Consider the following 14,624-nt stretch of genomic DNA (forward strand, 5'->3'; position numbering starts at 1 on the left):
ATTAGTGTATTACATTGTATGCAAAAGAGTTGCCTGGTGACAAAACTGTAAAAAGTAAGGGGAGAAGGGCTTATAGAAGTTGTGAAACCACGTACAGTGGAATCTAGAATAAAAAGTATGAAAACTTGTTAGTAATAACCACTCCTCAACATATTTTGCAGCACTGGACAATACAAGTGTGTATACATCCATACACAAATTTACATGTACTAATTGAACCAGGAGGTAAAGAGGCCCATGCTCATTAGGAAAGGTTGTGGAGTTGGGTAAGATCAGGAGTCAACACATTTCGGATCTTGGGGCATAGATGTAACACAAATAAACATTATTTGCTCTAAACATTATTTGCTCTTAACTAACTGATAGTATTCAGTATTTTACAAGAATTGTCTGACTTTCTTTAGGAAAATCTTATAGATGCAAGTGAGGACAGCCAACTAGAAGCTGCTATTCGTGCCTCATTGCAGGAGACTCATTTTGATTCTGCAGTCAACGAACAAACCCCTCGATGTGAGGAGGAGTCCGAATCAGAACTCTATTCTGGTAGTGAAGAATTCATTTCAGTTTGTGGCTCTGACCATGAGGAGGACGAGGAGAGGCCAGCTCCAGAATCATCTGCTGAACCAGAATCCTGCGGCAAGTCCAAGAAGTCCACCGTGAAAGACCTAAGTCACAGGAAAGAAGAAGTGGGCAGGACACATCCAATAGTTGTAGAGGAAACTTCGAACCATCGCTCACCAGCAGATACAGCACCTAGTGAAGAACATCACAGGGACTCGGAGTGTTCATCAGATGTATCTGATAATGGTGAGTCACAACTTTTACTCCAAAAATGGGCTATCTCTTCTTTTTGTGAATTCCCCCCTTAGTGTTTTTTTAGTGTTAAGGAATTGGTGTACTATGTAACTCAATGGAGCTTAATTTTCAGCCACTTAGTCAGCACCCCTTCTCTATCTTTTAGGTGCCTCCTGCATGTCTGCGCATTAGTGATGTGCGGGCTGTTCAGGCCGACCTCGCCCCCCCCCCTTTCCTTACAAACAAACATCGTTGATAGTATCTGATGTAATAGTGGCAAATCTTTATTGATGCTGTCAAAATATGGTTGAAAATATGTATATGATTTAACTGCCTTTAATTATAACTTATGAGTAACTCTGGGAAGTTTAGGTGCAGATTTATGGATTAAAGTATATGGCATCCTTTTCCTTTGTGCTTAGATATGTGTTTTTGGACTGTTTTTGACCATACCTCCTTCAGCGGATGCCATAGATTTTAGTTTTCATACACTGTTTACCAAATGCGTGTTTCTCTTCCTCTTCACTGAATTGCATCGAACAGTCCTTGCCTTATATAGTCAAACTGACTTTTCTCTGGCCTTTTGTATCTGAACTCCTTCAGAAGGCAGACAAGCTTTGCAAAGTGAATCCTACATATTATAGTAGACTTGCACAGCAGACAAATTATATTATTTAAGCGAATATTACAAGCAAACACACAAATGTGGGGTAACAGCAGTGTCTTTAGATCTTTGAGAGGCCCTTGATTATTTATTAGTTTATTTTGCACTTTGTTATGAAACATTCAGTCACTGACAGTAAACCAGTGGAGGTCTAGCACTAGTGAACTCCAGAACTAGAACCAAGGTCTTAAACAAATATTTTTTTAAAGTTTTTATTTTGCAGTTTTAACAACAATAAGCATAGATAGAAAAGACTGGAGGCAGGGGCAGTCGTTACGGCTATACAGGATTTCAATCATTTTCACAGACTACTATAGATTCAACCAGGTACCCCATATGGCATCAAATTTCTCTGTGCACCCTCTGGCTAAGTATGTCAATTTCTGACTTGGAAGAGTGTCATTTACCAACTTTTGCCAATATTGCTAATCGGTACGGAGCCATGTTTAAAAATGTATCTCTCATTGAGATGGAAATAATTGGAACCATTTTGAGAGCATCAGACCTCTTCTCATCGTCCAACTCAGGAATGTCTCTCTGCCATTTGGCCTTAGATTTTTCCAGGGGTGAAGGGCCTGCAGTCGACAAAATAGTATAGAACCAAGACAGTGATTTAGTCAGGTCTTGTCTATGGAGGTCTCCAGGGTGGTTTCGGCTACCCTTATGGGTCTAGCAGGAAATTGCATGGTAAAAGCATGACGCAACCGCAGATACCTGAAAAACATATCTCTTGTCTCAGTAAGTCATAAGTTTTACATTCACCACCATTGACAATGTCTCTTAAGGTTTTTACTCCCAACTGAGACCTGATGTCTTGTAGCTCGTGAAAGTGAGGGAGATGATTATTGCCCATATTGGGGTCCTAGGAGGCCAAACTTCAGATGGGCCCTGTACCACCTTCAGGGCTTTCTGAAAAGCATGTACTACAGTGACCATAGAGGGTGTGGTGGTACAGTAAGAAGAGGCACCTCGGTATGGAAGTTTGGATAGGGCTTCAAGTGAGCCAACTGTGGAGGATTCTAATATAATGGCTGGATTATTCAAATCCGGGACCACCCACCAATGGGCATAGACTAGTTGAGCTGCAAGAAAAAAAGCTTTGAGGTTAGGTAATCCTAGTCCCCCATTAGACAAAGAAGCTTGTAATATTTTCTTGTCTTTAAGCGTGGATGGCTTCCTGCCCATAAGAAGCCCCTAATTATTTTATTTTAAGTTTGATTTTAAGAACTGAGTATTGACCAAATTCAGACACTGCTATAAGGAGACTTTCCAGAGCCTGTTGTGGATTTGCCAAGTACAGCAGCATATCATCCACATATAGCGATATTTTTTTCAGTAACATTCCCCATTCTCAACCCCTGTATCCCCTAATTTGCCTGTACATGTATGGCCAATGGTTCAATAGCCAGAGCGAAGAGCATTGGGGAAAGTGGACATCCTTGGCACGTGCCTCTCTCTAGGGATACACTTTCGGTTAACCTCCCATTCACTATAATCTTAGCTCGAGGACGAGTGTAAAGCAGCTGTACTCACTTTCTAAATTTAGGGCCGAATTTATACCGAGCTAAAACTTCCCAAAGGCACTGCCATTGAACTGTGTCAAAAGCTTTTGCCGTATCTAGTGATACCACGATTCTAGATCCCGAGTTATCATGCTGAGTGGATATATTAGTATATAAACGCCTAATATTAATGTCTGTGGCCTTAGAGGGCATAAAGCCTGTCTGGTCTGGGTGAATCAACTCCGATAACACCAATTTAAGTCTATTAGCAAGAATTTTAGCAAAGATTTTAACATCCGAGTTTAGTAGGGAAATTGGACGATAAAACTCACTTTGATCAGATGGCTTGCCTGTTTTTAGAATCAATGTAACATACGCATCATAGCAAGAATCAGGTAAAGCACCAATGTCACCAGACCCATTAAACAACTCTACCTAGGAGCTAAATAATCTAGATATTTCTTATACCATTCTATGGGAAGCCCATCAGGTCCGGGTGTTTTTCCCGGGGGACCTGCATTAATTGCATCTTTAACTTCGTTGACTGATATCATTTTCCAGCAACATGGCTGAATCGTGAGGTACTGCTGGAAAGTCAATGTTATTTAAATACTCAGTGAGTCCATCCATTGCATCTTTGGGTATCTGGTATGTCGACTGGAAGTATTGCTTAAAATGATCCAAAATCTGGGTTGGGTCAGTAATTATTACCATCCGTAACACTATGTATTACAGTTCTAGGCACATCACCCTGAGCTAGCAGTGCCAAAAGTTTCCCATTTTTGTCCCCTTTGCCATGCCAGGCGGCCGTCCTATAGAGTTCACACTGTGTGTATTTCTTTGTTAGGAACAAATCAATGTCTCTCTGTGCTATCTGCGTGGCCTGCCTAGTTTCATCAGATTGTGTTTGCACTAGGTCTGCCTCTGCCCTAGCAAGCACATTCTGTGCAAAAGAGAGAGAGCCTGCTTATTCTCCCGCAGGGTTGCTTTGATTAAGGAGATATAAGTACCTCTGACAGGCCTTTCCTGCATCCCATACTATATAGGGATCAGAGGTGCCCTGGTTTATTTCCCAATATAGTGTTAACTGGGGAAAAAATGCTCATCGACTTTGGGGTTATTTATCCATTTAGGAGGAAGTCTCCATTGACCTGCAGGAGTATTGCCTATTGACAGTACTAGGGGGGCATAGTCCGAGCACATAATAGTGATGTATTCTATGTTATCCACATGAGTCAGTATATCCCTTGAACCCAGACACAGATCAATATGTGACATTGCGGCTGAAGCCTCAGAGTAGCAAGAGTATTGTTTAGTCAAATGGTGCTTCCACCTCCAAATATCTCAGCCCAGTGGCCTCCACCCAATTCAAGAAGATTTTAGTGTCATGTGCGGAAGGGTGCAGCCTATCCATTGCTGAATAGCAAATCAACCTTCTGTAGTATCTCATTCAGTATTGGAATTTTTGCAGGGGGAGGCAAGTAAACATTGACAATAATATAGGTAATACCTGCAATTTGCCCTTTTAGAATTATATATCTCCCTCCTCTATCAGTGATCAGTGTCTCAAAGTTCAAGGATTTCCTAATTAGTATAGCAACACCCCTGGAGTAGGTGGCAAATTCTGCATGGAAGGAAAAAGCTACCCAATTACGCTTGAGGGCCCAGACTCTTTGCCCAACTAAGTGGGTCTCCTGAAGTTGAATGAGGTCTGCCCCTGATTTCCTAGCAACATCTAGTACCATAGATCTCTTGACCTTGTCATTCATTCCCCGTACATTCCAAGATAACAATTTAAAGCCAAGTTGAGCCTACCTATCCGTGCAACATATGGCATGGGGGTTATCTCAACAACCCAACATCTGAGCGCCGTAGGGCCTTGCCTCACCAAAGAAGAGACAGAGAAAGAAAGGAGAAGAGAAAATACAAAAGCACATGGCAGTTGAACCCCAACAATACCCTTCCCACCCGGCATCCTCCACATAATCTGGAGACACATTTTCCCAGAACAATTTGAACCCAAAAGGGGAATAGCAAGGGAACCAAGCAAAAGTAGAACAGTAATGTAGGGGTGCTGTACAAAGTCTATTGCACCAACTCTGGATCTGCAAAATTAACTGGAGAAAAAAAAGATATATCACAAAATAGAACAAGAAGTAGCATCCAGGGATCCTCTAAGAGCAGGATTCTCCCGCCCTCTCTCTGCAGAGCTAAAAGTGACATAGTCATATTCCAGTGGTCAACCACCTATCTGGGGTATATAAGAGAGTGTAATTTGACTAGTTTCCAAACCCAGGATGATGAACTTTTTTTGGATTATTGTAATCCAGTGTAAAATTGAAGTATGTGCGCCTTATAAGCATATGATTGCTGATCATGAAATGTATGTCAATAAAATTTTAATGACTGCACAGATTCAGCGAGTTTTTCTTTTGCAGGAATTATTTGTTAGCGTTGTCCCAGGAACCACCGGCCTCCGTTCCAGCCAGTCCAGAGCTTGCTCCGGTTGGTCAAAAAAAATGGGCCCTGCCGCCATCTGTTACCTTTAGTTTAGCAGGGTATAACATGGCATACTCCAAGCCGAGGTCTCGAAGCTTACATTTAACTCCCATATAGGAGCTTCTTTTCTTTTGCACTGTAGTTGAATTATCGGGGTACAGGAAGATCCGAGCGCCTTCATACTTTAATTCACCCTTTCTTCTGGCTTTTCTCAGGGCAGCGTCCCTGTCTCTATAGTTAAGTAGTTTAACTAGAAATGCTTGTGGTGGTGCACCAGGGGGGAGAGATCTCAGAGGCACACCCTATGTGCACGTTCAACTACAAATTGTTGGGAGAATATATCTTGACCCAATAACTCTTTAAGCCATTTTTCAGCGAATATTTCTGGTTGGGAACCTTCACTTCTTTCAGGGAGACCCAAGATTTGAACATTTGAACGACGCTGTCTGTTTTCAAGGTCATCTATAAGTTCAGTTACAGTTTGAAGCTGCAGGTTGATTTGGCCTATGTCTCGTGGCAGAGTAGCCGTACGGTCCTCTACCCCACTCACTCGTTCCTCTAGTGCACTAGTTCGTTCCCGCATATTTTGCATGTCATTTTTAATTAAAAAAAGGTCCACTTTCAATTCCTTAATCTTAGATGTAAAAGTTGAAGTTCGCGTGGATTGGCATTGCAGGATGGCTTACATATGATCTGCAGGAGATGGAGTTTTAGGAGCGCATGAGGTTACTTCCCTGTCCGGAGTGGAGGGGATGAATTTAGAGTTGGAGAAGAAGAGCCAGAAGTCTCTTGGCTATTTTTACGGGTGTCTGCCTTGAGCTTATGTGCGTTCTTCTTCATATTGATGCTCAATGGGGGTGAGATGTGGTAATGTCGCAGTTATCGGAATAGCGATGTGGCTAACGTTAGGAAATTTGGACCCTGGACCAACCGTGTCCTAGTGCAATAGTTCAGGTGGTAAAAGTTCACAGGCACAGCACCCCTTCTATAAATACCATGTTACATCTGTGTAGTTGGGAATGTAACGAGTTGCATCTCAAATGTATCAGCCTTAATAGCAGGGTAATCAAATATCCAGCAGCTTTAAATGTCATTGGAAAACGTGTTTTTTTCAAAACGCATCAGTTAATAGTGCTACTCCAGCAGAATTCTGCACTGAAATCCATTTCTCAAAAGAGCAAACAGATTTTTTTATATTCAATTTAGAAATCTGACATGGGGCTAAACATTTTGTCAATTTCCCAGCTGCCCCTGGTCATGTGACTTGTGCCTGCACTTTAGGATGGAACTACTTTCTGGCAGGCTGTTATCTCTCTGAATCTCAGTCTCAGTGGGACTTGGCTTTTACTATTGAGTGTTGTTCTTAGATCTACCAGGCAACTGTTATCTTGTGTCAGGGAGCTGGTATCTGGTTACCTTCCCATTGTTCTTTTGTTTGGCTGCTGGGGGGGAAAGGGGGTGGGGGTGATATCACCCCAACTTGCAGTAAAGAGTGATTGAAGTTTATCAGAGCACAAGTCACATGACTTGGGGCAGCTGGGAAATTGACAATATGTCTAGCCCCATGTCAGATTTCAAAATTGAATATAAAAACATCTGTTTGCTCTTCTGAGAAATGGATTTCAGTGCAGATTTTTTTCCATGACAGTATCCCTTTAAATACTCTGCAGCTCAGGGTGCTGGTTCTGCTGCACTTGTTTTTTCAGCAGGCTGTTGGAGAGGCCCCCCAGGGCTCCCAATTTGCTCACCACACTACCCCTTTGTACCTCTATGCAGTTTGGTGGCTTCTGCAGGGTCCCCTGTGTGGTCTCCGCAGGTGTTTATTGCGGAGACCACACTTCCGGTCGCCTCAAAAGGGGACAGCAGGTACCCAAGGCCGCAGCTTCACATGCGCCACTAGGCCCCGACTGGATCTCCGGCTATACTTGCGCCTGGCACATTGTTATGCCAGTCAAGGGTGGCTGAATGCAACCCGGTACCGCCGAGAACTTCCTTGGGTGAGTGTTAGCTTTATTGGGGGGTTTTACACGCAGTGTATCCATTTGAGCCCTGGAGCACCTTTGGTTGTAATTTAATGTATGAATAGCTTTAGAACCACTGAAACCCGTGTAATAATAATTTGGTGGTGCTTATGTTCAGGCAGGTCAGTGGTTTCTGTATTTTGCTTTCCTGGCTTCATTATCACTCTAAGCTCTTCTCTTCAGGCCAGCTGCAATTCAGCCCGTGCAACATATTGGTTACACTTTGGGTCATATGTATGACAAGTTCACAAGTCTCAAAAAAATATTACCACACCACATTTATTTAGATTTTTGAATTTTTTTTTTTAATTACTTCAGTCCTTAAGAGGGATATAAATGAGCTGGAGAGAGTGCAGAGACTAAGTGCAACTAAACTGGTTAGAGGGACGGAAGACTTAAATTATGAGGGGAGACTGTCAAGGTTGGGGTTGTTTTCTCTGGAAAAAAGGCGCTTGTGAGGGGACATGATTACACTTTACAAGTACATTAGAGGACATTATAGACAAATAGCAGGGGACCTTTTTACCTATAAAGTGGATCACCATACCAGAGGCCACCCCTTCAGACTAGAAGAAAAAAACTTTCATTTGAAGCAACGTAGGTGGTTCTTTACAGTGAGGACAGTGAGGACAGTGAGGTTGTGGAATGCACTGCCGGGTGATGTTGTGATGCTGATTCAGTTAATACCTTTAAGAATGGCTTGGATGATTTTTTGGACAGACATAATATCAAAGGCTATTGTGATACTAAACTCTATAGTTAGTATAGGTATGGGTATATAGAATTTAAGTAAAGTAGGGAGGGGTGTATGTATGGATGCCGGGTTTTCATTTGGAGGGTTGGACTTGATGGACTTTGTCTTTTTTCAACTATGTAACTATGAATTGTCTTTGTACCCACTCATAAATAAATAGGACTGCTTTGGTTGTATTGCAACATTATTATTTTGAAATTGCGCTCAGTTCAGATTTTAAAATCTTGAGCCAGTGTCTTCAGTATGTGTAATATTGTCAATGTATATTTTTAGGACCAAAAGCAAAGTTGATGCTGCGTTATCCTGATGGAAAGAAGGAACAGATTGCCTTACCTGAACAAGCTAAGCTGATGGTAAGTAAATAAGAATTTAAAGAAGAAACATTTTTTGAGTATAATTATTAAATGCCATTTGTTTCATTAATGCAGCATCAGTATAATGGCATTATCTGGAAATTACAACATTTTATTCATTTATATTTTTAAATGGCCTTGTAATTTAGAAATATTAAGACATTTTTCATTCCGTCATTAGGTGGTGCATGTAGCAGAAGATCACAAAAGGCTACAAAGCTTTATTAGTGGTGTGAGGGCTGGCCTTAAACCCACGGATTGTGTGGCTTCAGGCCAACACCCCTAGTTGATCTTTGCGTATTTCATACCTAAAGGCTTGATTGAGATGGAGATTTACTTTGTACATAAAAATAATTATTACAGAGCTGGTCAAAGTGCACCCTATGTGCCACATGTAGATTTCCTATGGTATCAGTTAGGGATGAACGAAATCCAGGATTTGGTGCGGTATTCTGCCATTTTCAGCAGAATCCAAAGTAAAAACAGTTTTTCCCGTGCATATTATGTTTGTTACATATAAATCTTTGATAGACCATTTTTAATTGCAGTACCATCTGCCTTCTTGTACTTGATTATTGTGCAAGATTATTCTTTGTTTATCTGTGTGATTTGAATCCTATACATTTTGTGTGTGGGGGGGAAATTTTTTGATTTTCTCTTGCGTCTCAAGGGGGACACAGGGACAGATGGGTTAAGCTCCACCCTCTAGGAGGCAAGACACTTAGAATAATGAGCTTGCTAGTATTGTGGCTTAACCCCACTAAAAACCAAAACATTCCGTTTTTAAGTGTCCTTATTCCTAGGAGGATGGACTATCATCATCTAAAGAAATTTGTCAGGTTACTGCCATTTGAAGTGGTACCAGGAGCGGGGCTACCTGTATCCGATGGGGTACACCTCTTTCGCGGGACTCCCACCGGAGTCATCCCCTAGCCTTATACCGACATCAATAGGCATGCCTGCATCCCGTGAAGGGAGAGCAGAGGGCCTAACTGGTGCAGCAAAATCGTACCTTCAACTGTGTATTTTTAGGCAATGGTAGCCAACAGCAGTTCGGGTCCATTGTCCCATGCGCCATTGATTTATGCTCAGAGATTTATCTAAAGTTAGAGAGACCTTGACAAAGCTAGATCTACAGCCTAGAGAAATAAGGATTTCAAATAGACTTTGGAAGATATTTGTCATAGATTAAACCATTCAGCCTGTTATGTTATTTATAAAAACGTTCATGTTTACCATTTTGCTGTGTGGTCAAGTAGTGTTTAGCACTGCTGAGCTATATTTGTTATCTCCCACTGTTTTTGACTTTCCTTAAAGAGATACTGACACTAGAAATTAAACCTTTTCTTTACATCTGTCATAATATTGTCTTCGCATGCGATCTATAATTTTGCCATAAAAGTATTTACAGATGCGTTTACATTACCCATCTGATCCCCCACCCATGTTTCTCTCTGTGGGTGCTGCCATATTTGAGCTTCAGCAGTCTGTTAGCATTAGATCAGGGGTATCTAACCTTTTGGCTTCCCTGGGCCACATTTGAAAAAGAAAAATTGTCTGGGGCCACACATGAAATACACAAACACTTTTGATTTGTAAAAGTTAAGAAAATACACAGAAAAGAACTACAATACCAGTTAGATAACCAGATGGAGCTATACACTGGAATATGGGACACCTTGATATTAAATAGACGGATTATTATGACGTTTCCTCGGGAACTGATCGCTGGGCCGCATTCATATCCATCCTGGGCCGCAGGTTGGACACCCCTGCATTAGATACTTTGACATGTTGAGAAGGGACAGTCAGGTCTAGGAACTTCAACTAACAATTACTTCCAAAAGCAGCCCTATGAGTGAAAAATGATAAACATGAGCTATAGGTAACTTTTGATGTAAATAAATATTTTGAATAATAATTTTTTTAGTGTCAGTATCACTTTAAGTAATCAATTTATGATCTAAATGTAGTTTGTTGATACCCGACGGTAACTCAAAAAAGGAAGCCAAATATAATGTTTTAAATATTCTGTTTTTACAGTTGTTCATTCTCTCAAGTTTCCTAGTCTTTGGTTATTATAGTTTTTTTGTGCTCACTTTCTGTCTGTTTAGGTGCTGGTGCGACACGTACAACTGAAAGGCTATCCCAACGAACGTTTTGAGCTCCTCACAAACTTCCCCCGGCGCAAGCTTTCACACTTGGACTATGACGTTACGTTACAAGAAGCTGGTTTGTGTCCACAAGAAACTGTCTTTGTGCAGGAAAGGAATTAGGATCTTCTATGCCCTGTCATCACCCCACTTGCTGTCTCCTGCCTCTTCTAATAAGATTCTGCCTCTCAGTCTGTTTTCTCCCCTCATCATTCGTTCATGCGTGGGTATGACAAATCCCCCCATCTTCCTTGCTCATTATGGGAACAAAGAGGAGTAATTAACACTGTGACTCAGGAGAGGCAAGATCATTGCACTGTGAGGGAGAAAAACTCCTTCTCAGGATAAAAGCATTTCATGTATTCCTCCATCAGTCCAGGGGGACTCAGAGCACATTCCTTGTTCAATCAACACCCAGGCTCTGACCTCTTTTTTTTTTTAGGGTGCTCCAGATGAATCTTTGGATCTGTTTAAGGCATATCCAGAGTGTGGAAAGGCAAGAACAGTAATGGCAGTTGTGAGTGACTATAAGTTATTTATTACCCTTATTTTGGAACCAATATGGTAATATATTTTTTTTGTATATTCTTAAAACACTTGGTAGCCAAGCATTCTGGGATTAGTCTCTCCTGTATTGAGAGGTTGGTTGAAAAAAATCTGTGTTTTAAAGTAAAGCTTGCTATGAAACGTTTATCCTTTCTCCATTTAGTATGAGCACTCTCACACAATCTGTGAATTGGTCTAAGTATCAAGTTTCAAGCATCAACACTAAGGGGCGGATTTATCAAGGGTTGAATTGAGAATTAGAATTTTCTAATTTTTTAATGGTCAAAACTGTCAAATTCGACTAGGGAGTTATTCAAATTCCATTCAAGTTTTTTTTTAAAAAAAATTTGAATTAGATTTATTATACTCTGGCCTTTTAAGAACTCAAATTTGACTACGGTAGAGGTCCAGGGACCAATTTGGAGTCGTTAGCAGTCTTTTCTGACAGTTACATAGTTAGTTACATAGTTAAATTGGGTTGAAAAAAGACAAAGTCCATCAAGTTAACCCCTCCCAAATGAAAACCCAGTACCCATACACACACCCCTCCTTACTATACACACACCCCTCCATACTGACAGAGTTTTTTTCTGGGGGAAAAAACTTGAATCAAGTTTTTTAAAGTTCAAATCGCATTTGATTCGAGTTTTCATGTCTATTTAATTCATCCGAGTTTACAAAAATTTGATTCTATTAATAAATTTCGATTTGGTCGAATTTTTGGGAGTTTAGGGGAGTTTTTAAAAACTCACATGAATTCGAAATTCGACCTTTGAAAAATGCGCTCCTAGTGCTGTGATTAACAGTTAATTTCCAGATTATTAATATGCTAAGACTGAATGTTGATGTGCATGGTAATTATTCTATCATTGTTTCCTCTGAAAGTTCACTAGTTTCTCTCAAGGACGCAACTGAGAGGGCAATATACTTATATGTTAAAAAAATGCAGCAGCTGCATGTATTTAAAATATTCAGGGCACCCAAATTGTTTCCACCTCAGAGCTGTTAGCTGACACAGCCTGCTGTCTAATATAACATTGGCAATGGCACCACCAGGTAGGTTTTTGCCTGGGTCCATTTCCAGCTGCAGTGTTCTTATGCATTGGGACACACCTATACAATAATCTGGCTTCAGGACACATGAGAGATAGACATGTTTTGCCATATGACACATGCTTTACCACAAGGGCCCAGTGATATGTGCAGGCCCCAGTATGCCTGTGTTCATTTGAACTCTACAAGTGACCATGACCCCAGACAGTCCCCTGCCTGTTGACTTCCCCAATCTGAAGTACTGTAAGGGAGAAGTGTGCCCCTTTTATAAATCCTTTATTTTTAGTTTTTGCTTCAATCAGTACAAGTGAACAATAGTTACATTTTGCCTCTTTGCTACATGTTCTTTAAAGGGAAGGAAACCTAGTCGGCGCAAAAACCCTCCCCCCCCTCCCGTGTCTTGCCCACCCTCCCTCCTCCCCCCTGGCCTACCCGTCCCGCTGGGCAAATGCCCCTAACTTGTTACTTACCCTTCTGCGCAGGTCCAGCCCAGGGAGTTCACAGACGACATCTTCTTCCACGCGATCTTCTTCCTGCTTTGACCGGCGCATGCGCAGTAGGAGCATTTCACCGGTACTATCTACTGCGCATGAGCCAAAAGTTATGAAATCGGAAAACTTCGTGACTTTTGGCGCATGCGCAGTAGATCCGTACCGGCGAAATGCTCCTACTGCGCATGCACCAAAACGCCGTTCAAAGCAGGAAGAAGATCGTGTGGAAGAAGATGTCGTCTGTGAACTCCCTGGACTGGACCTGCGCAGAAGGGTAAGTAACAAGTTAGGGGCATTTGCCCAGCGGGACGGGTAGGCCAGGGGGGAGGAGGTACAGTGGTCAACACACGGGAGGGTTTTTGCGACAACTAGGTTTCCTTCCCCTTTAACTGTGAAAGATATGGTACATTGCTCTGCATAAAGATACATTGTGTCACCTTATAGGAACAATAGCGTCAAAAAAATTGATGTTTTAAAGAAATAAAAATATAACAACGTGTTGCCCTGCACTGGTAAAACTGCTGCGTTTGCTTCAGAAACACTACTATTGTTTATATAAATAAGTTGCTGTGTAGCAATTGGGGCAGCCATACAAAGGAGAAAAGGCTCATGTTACGTAGCAGATAAGCTCTGTAGACCATAATGTTATCTGTTATCCACTATTTAACCTGTGCCATATAGACTTTTTTGAATTTCCGCCATTGCTACACAGCAACTTGTTTATATGAACTATAGTGGTGTTCAGAAGCAAATAGATCAGTTTGGTACAGGGCAACAGTACATGATATTTTCATTTAAACACTTCCATTTTTTGGTGTTACTGTTCCTTTAAAGGATTCATTATCGTGGGCATAGAATGAGAAACTTATAGGGCATACCTGATTCCTCCCTCTGTGCATGGAGAAATGATTTGACAAGTCAGGCACCTTCCCACATACATAGTTACTTCTGACGGAGTGGATTCATGATGACTATAAGCCCCTTATAAATTAATAAACATCTCTACTACTATATAGGGGCATGTTCCCAGTTAAGCAAAACACAATTTATTGAACTTAAAGGGGATCTATCGTGAAAATTTAATATAAGCTTCAGCATACTGAAATAATAAACTTTCTAAATACAATCAATTAAGAATTATGCACTGTTTCTAAAATAAATACGTTTATCTTCACTCCCTCTCTCAGCATATGTTTCTCTTCATTCTCTCTTCATGAAGGTGTCAGATAATCATTGACAGTTAGATCCAATATATCTTATACGGGGCTTTGTTTGCCTAGAAGATGTATTGGAGCTCCTTAACATCACCAGACATTGTGTCTCTCTACATGCAGGATTTGTGCAAAAGGCAGTTATTTTGTTTGTACTGGAATCAAGTTGAGTGAGCTCTAATACATCTGCTAGGAATGGAAGCCCCCTATAAGATATATTGGATGTAACTGCCAATGAATAGCAAGACAGAATGAAGAGAAACAGATGCTGAGAGAGGGATAGTGAAGATAAACTTGATTATTTCGGAAATGATGCAGAATATTGTACTGTATTTAGTAAGTTCCTTATTTCAGTATGATGAAGCTTATATTAAATTTTCGTTATAGTTCCCCTTTAATTGAAATAAAGATGTGTATAATGCCCCATTATGGGAAAACTAACCTACCCCATCCATTTTATTTATCCATGGATCCCCCTGGCACCCTCCTGAACCAAACCAAAGTCACTCCTGGAAATATCTTGCTCCATAATAGCTGATGTCTAAATGGAGGTCGCTGCCAGGAATTCCGGGTCTGGAGGCA

The 14,624-nt window shown here is 41.1% G+C and overlaps 1 protein-coding gene across 2 annotated transcripts in view; it reads left to right on the forward strand.

The window, feature by feature from the left end:
• The window catches only part of ubxn7.L (UBX domain protein 7 L homeolog), a 30,125-nt gene extending 18,693 nt beyond the window's left edge, over window positions 1-11,432 (forward strand). For both annotated transcript variants that reach the window (XM_041563488.1, XM_018263955.2), the window contains 3 exons: window positions 405-807; window positions 8,509-8,588; window positions 10,703-11,432. In XM_041563488.1, coding sequence (XP_041419422.1) covers window positions 405-807; window positions 8,509-8,588; window positions 10,703-10,864 — 645 coding nt within the window. In that variant the 3' untranslated portion in view covers window positions 10,865-11,432. The remainder of the gene's footprint in view (window positions 1-404; window positions 808-8,508; window positions 8,589-10,702) is intronic.
• The last annotated feature ends 3,192 nt before the right edge of the window (window positions 11,433-14,624 follow it).

This window comes from Xenopus laevis, chromosome 5L (assembly GCF_017654675.1).
Source record: "Xenopus laevis strain J_2021 chromosome 5L, Xenopus_laevis_v10.1, whole genome shotgun sequence".
Taxonomy (NCBI): domain Eukaryota; kingdom Metazoa; phylum Chordata; class Amphibia; order Anura; family Pipidae; genus Xenopus; species Xenopus laevis.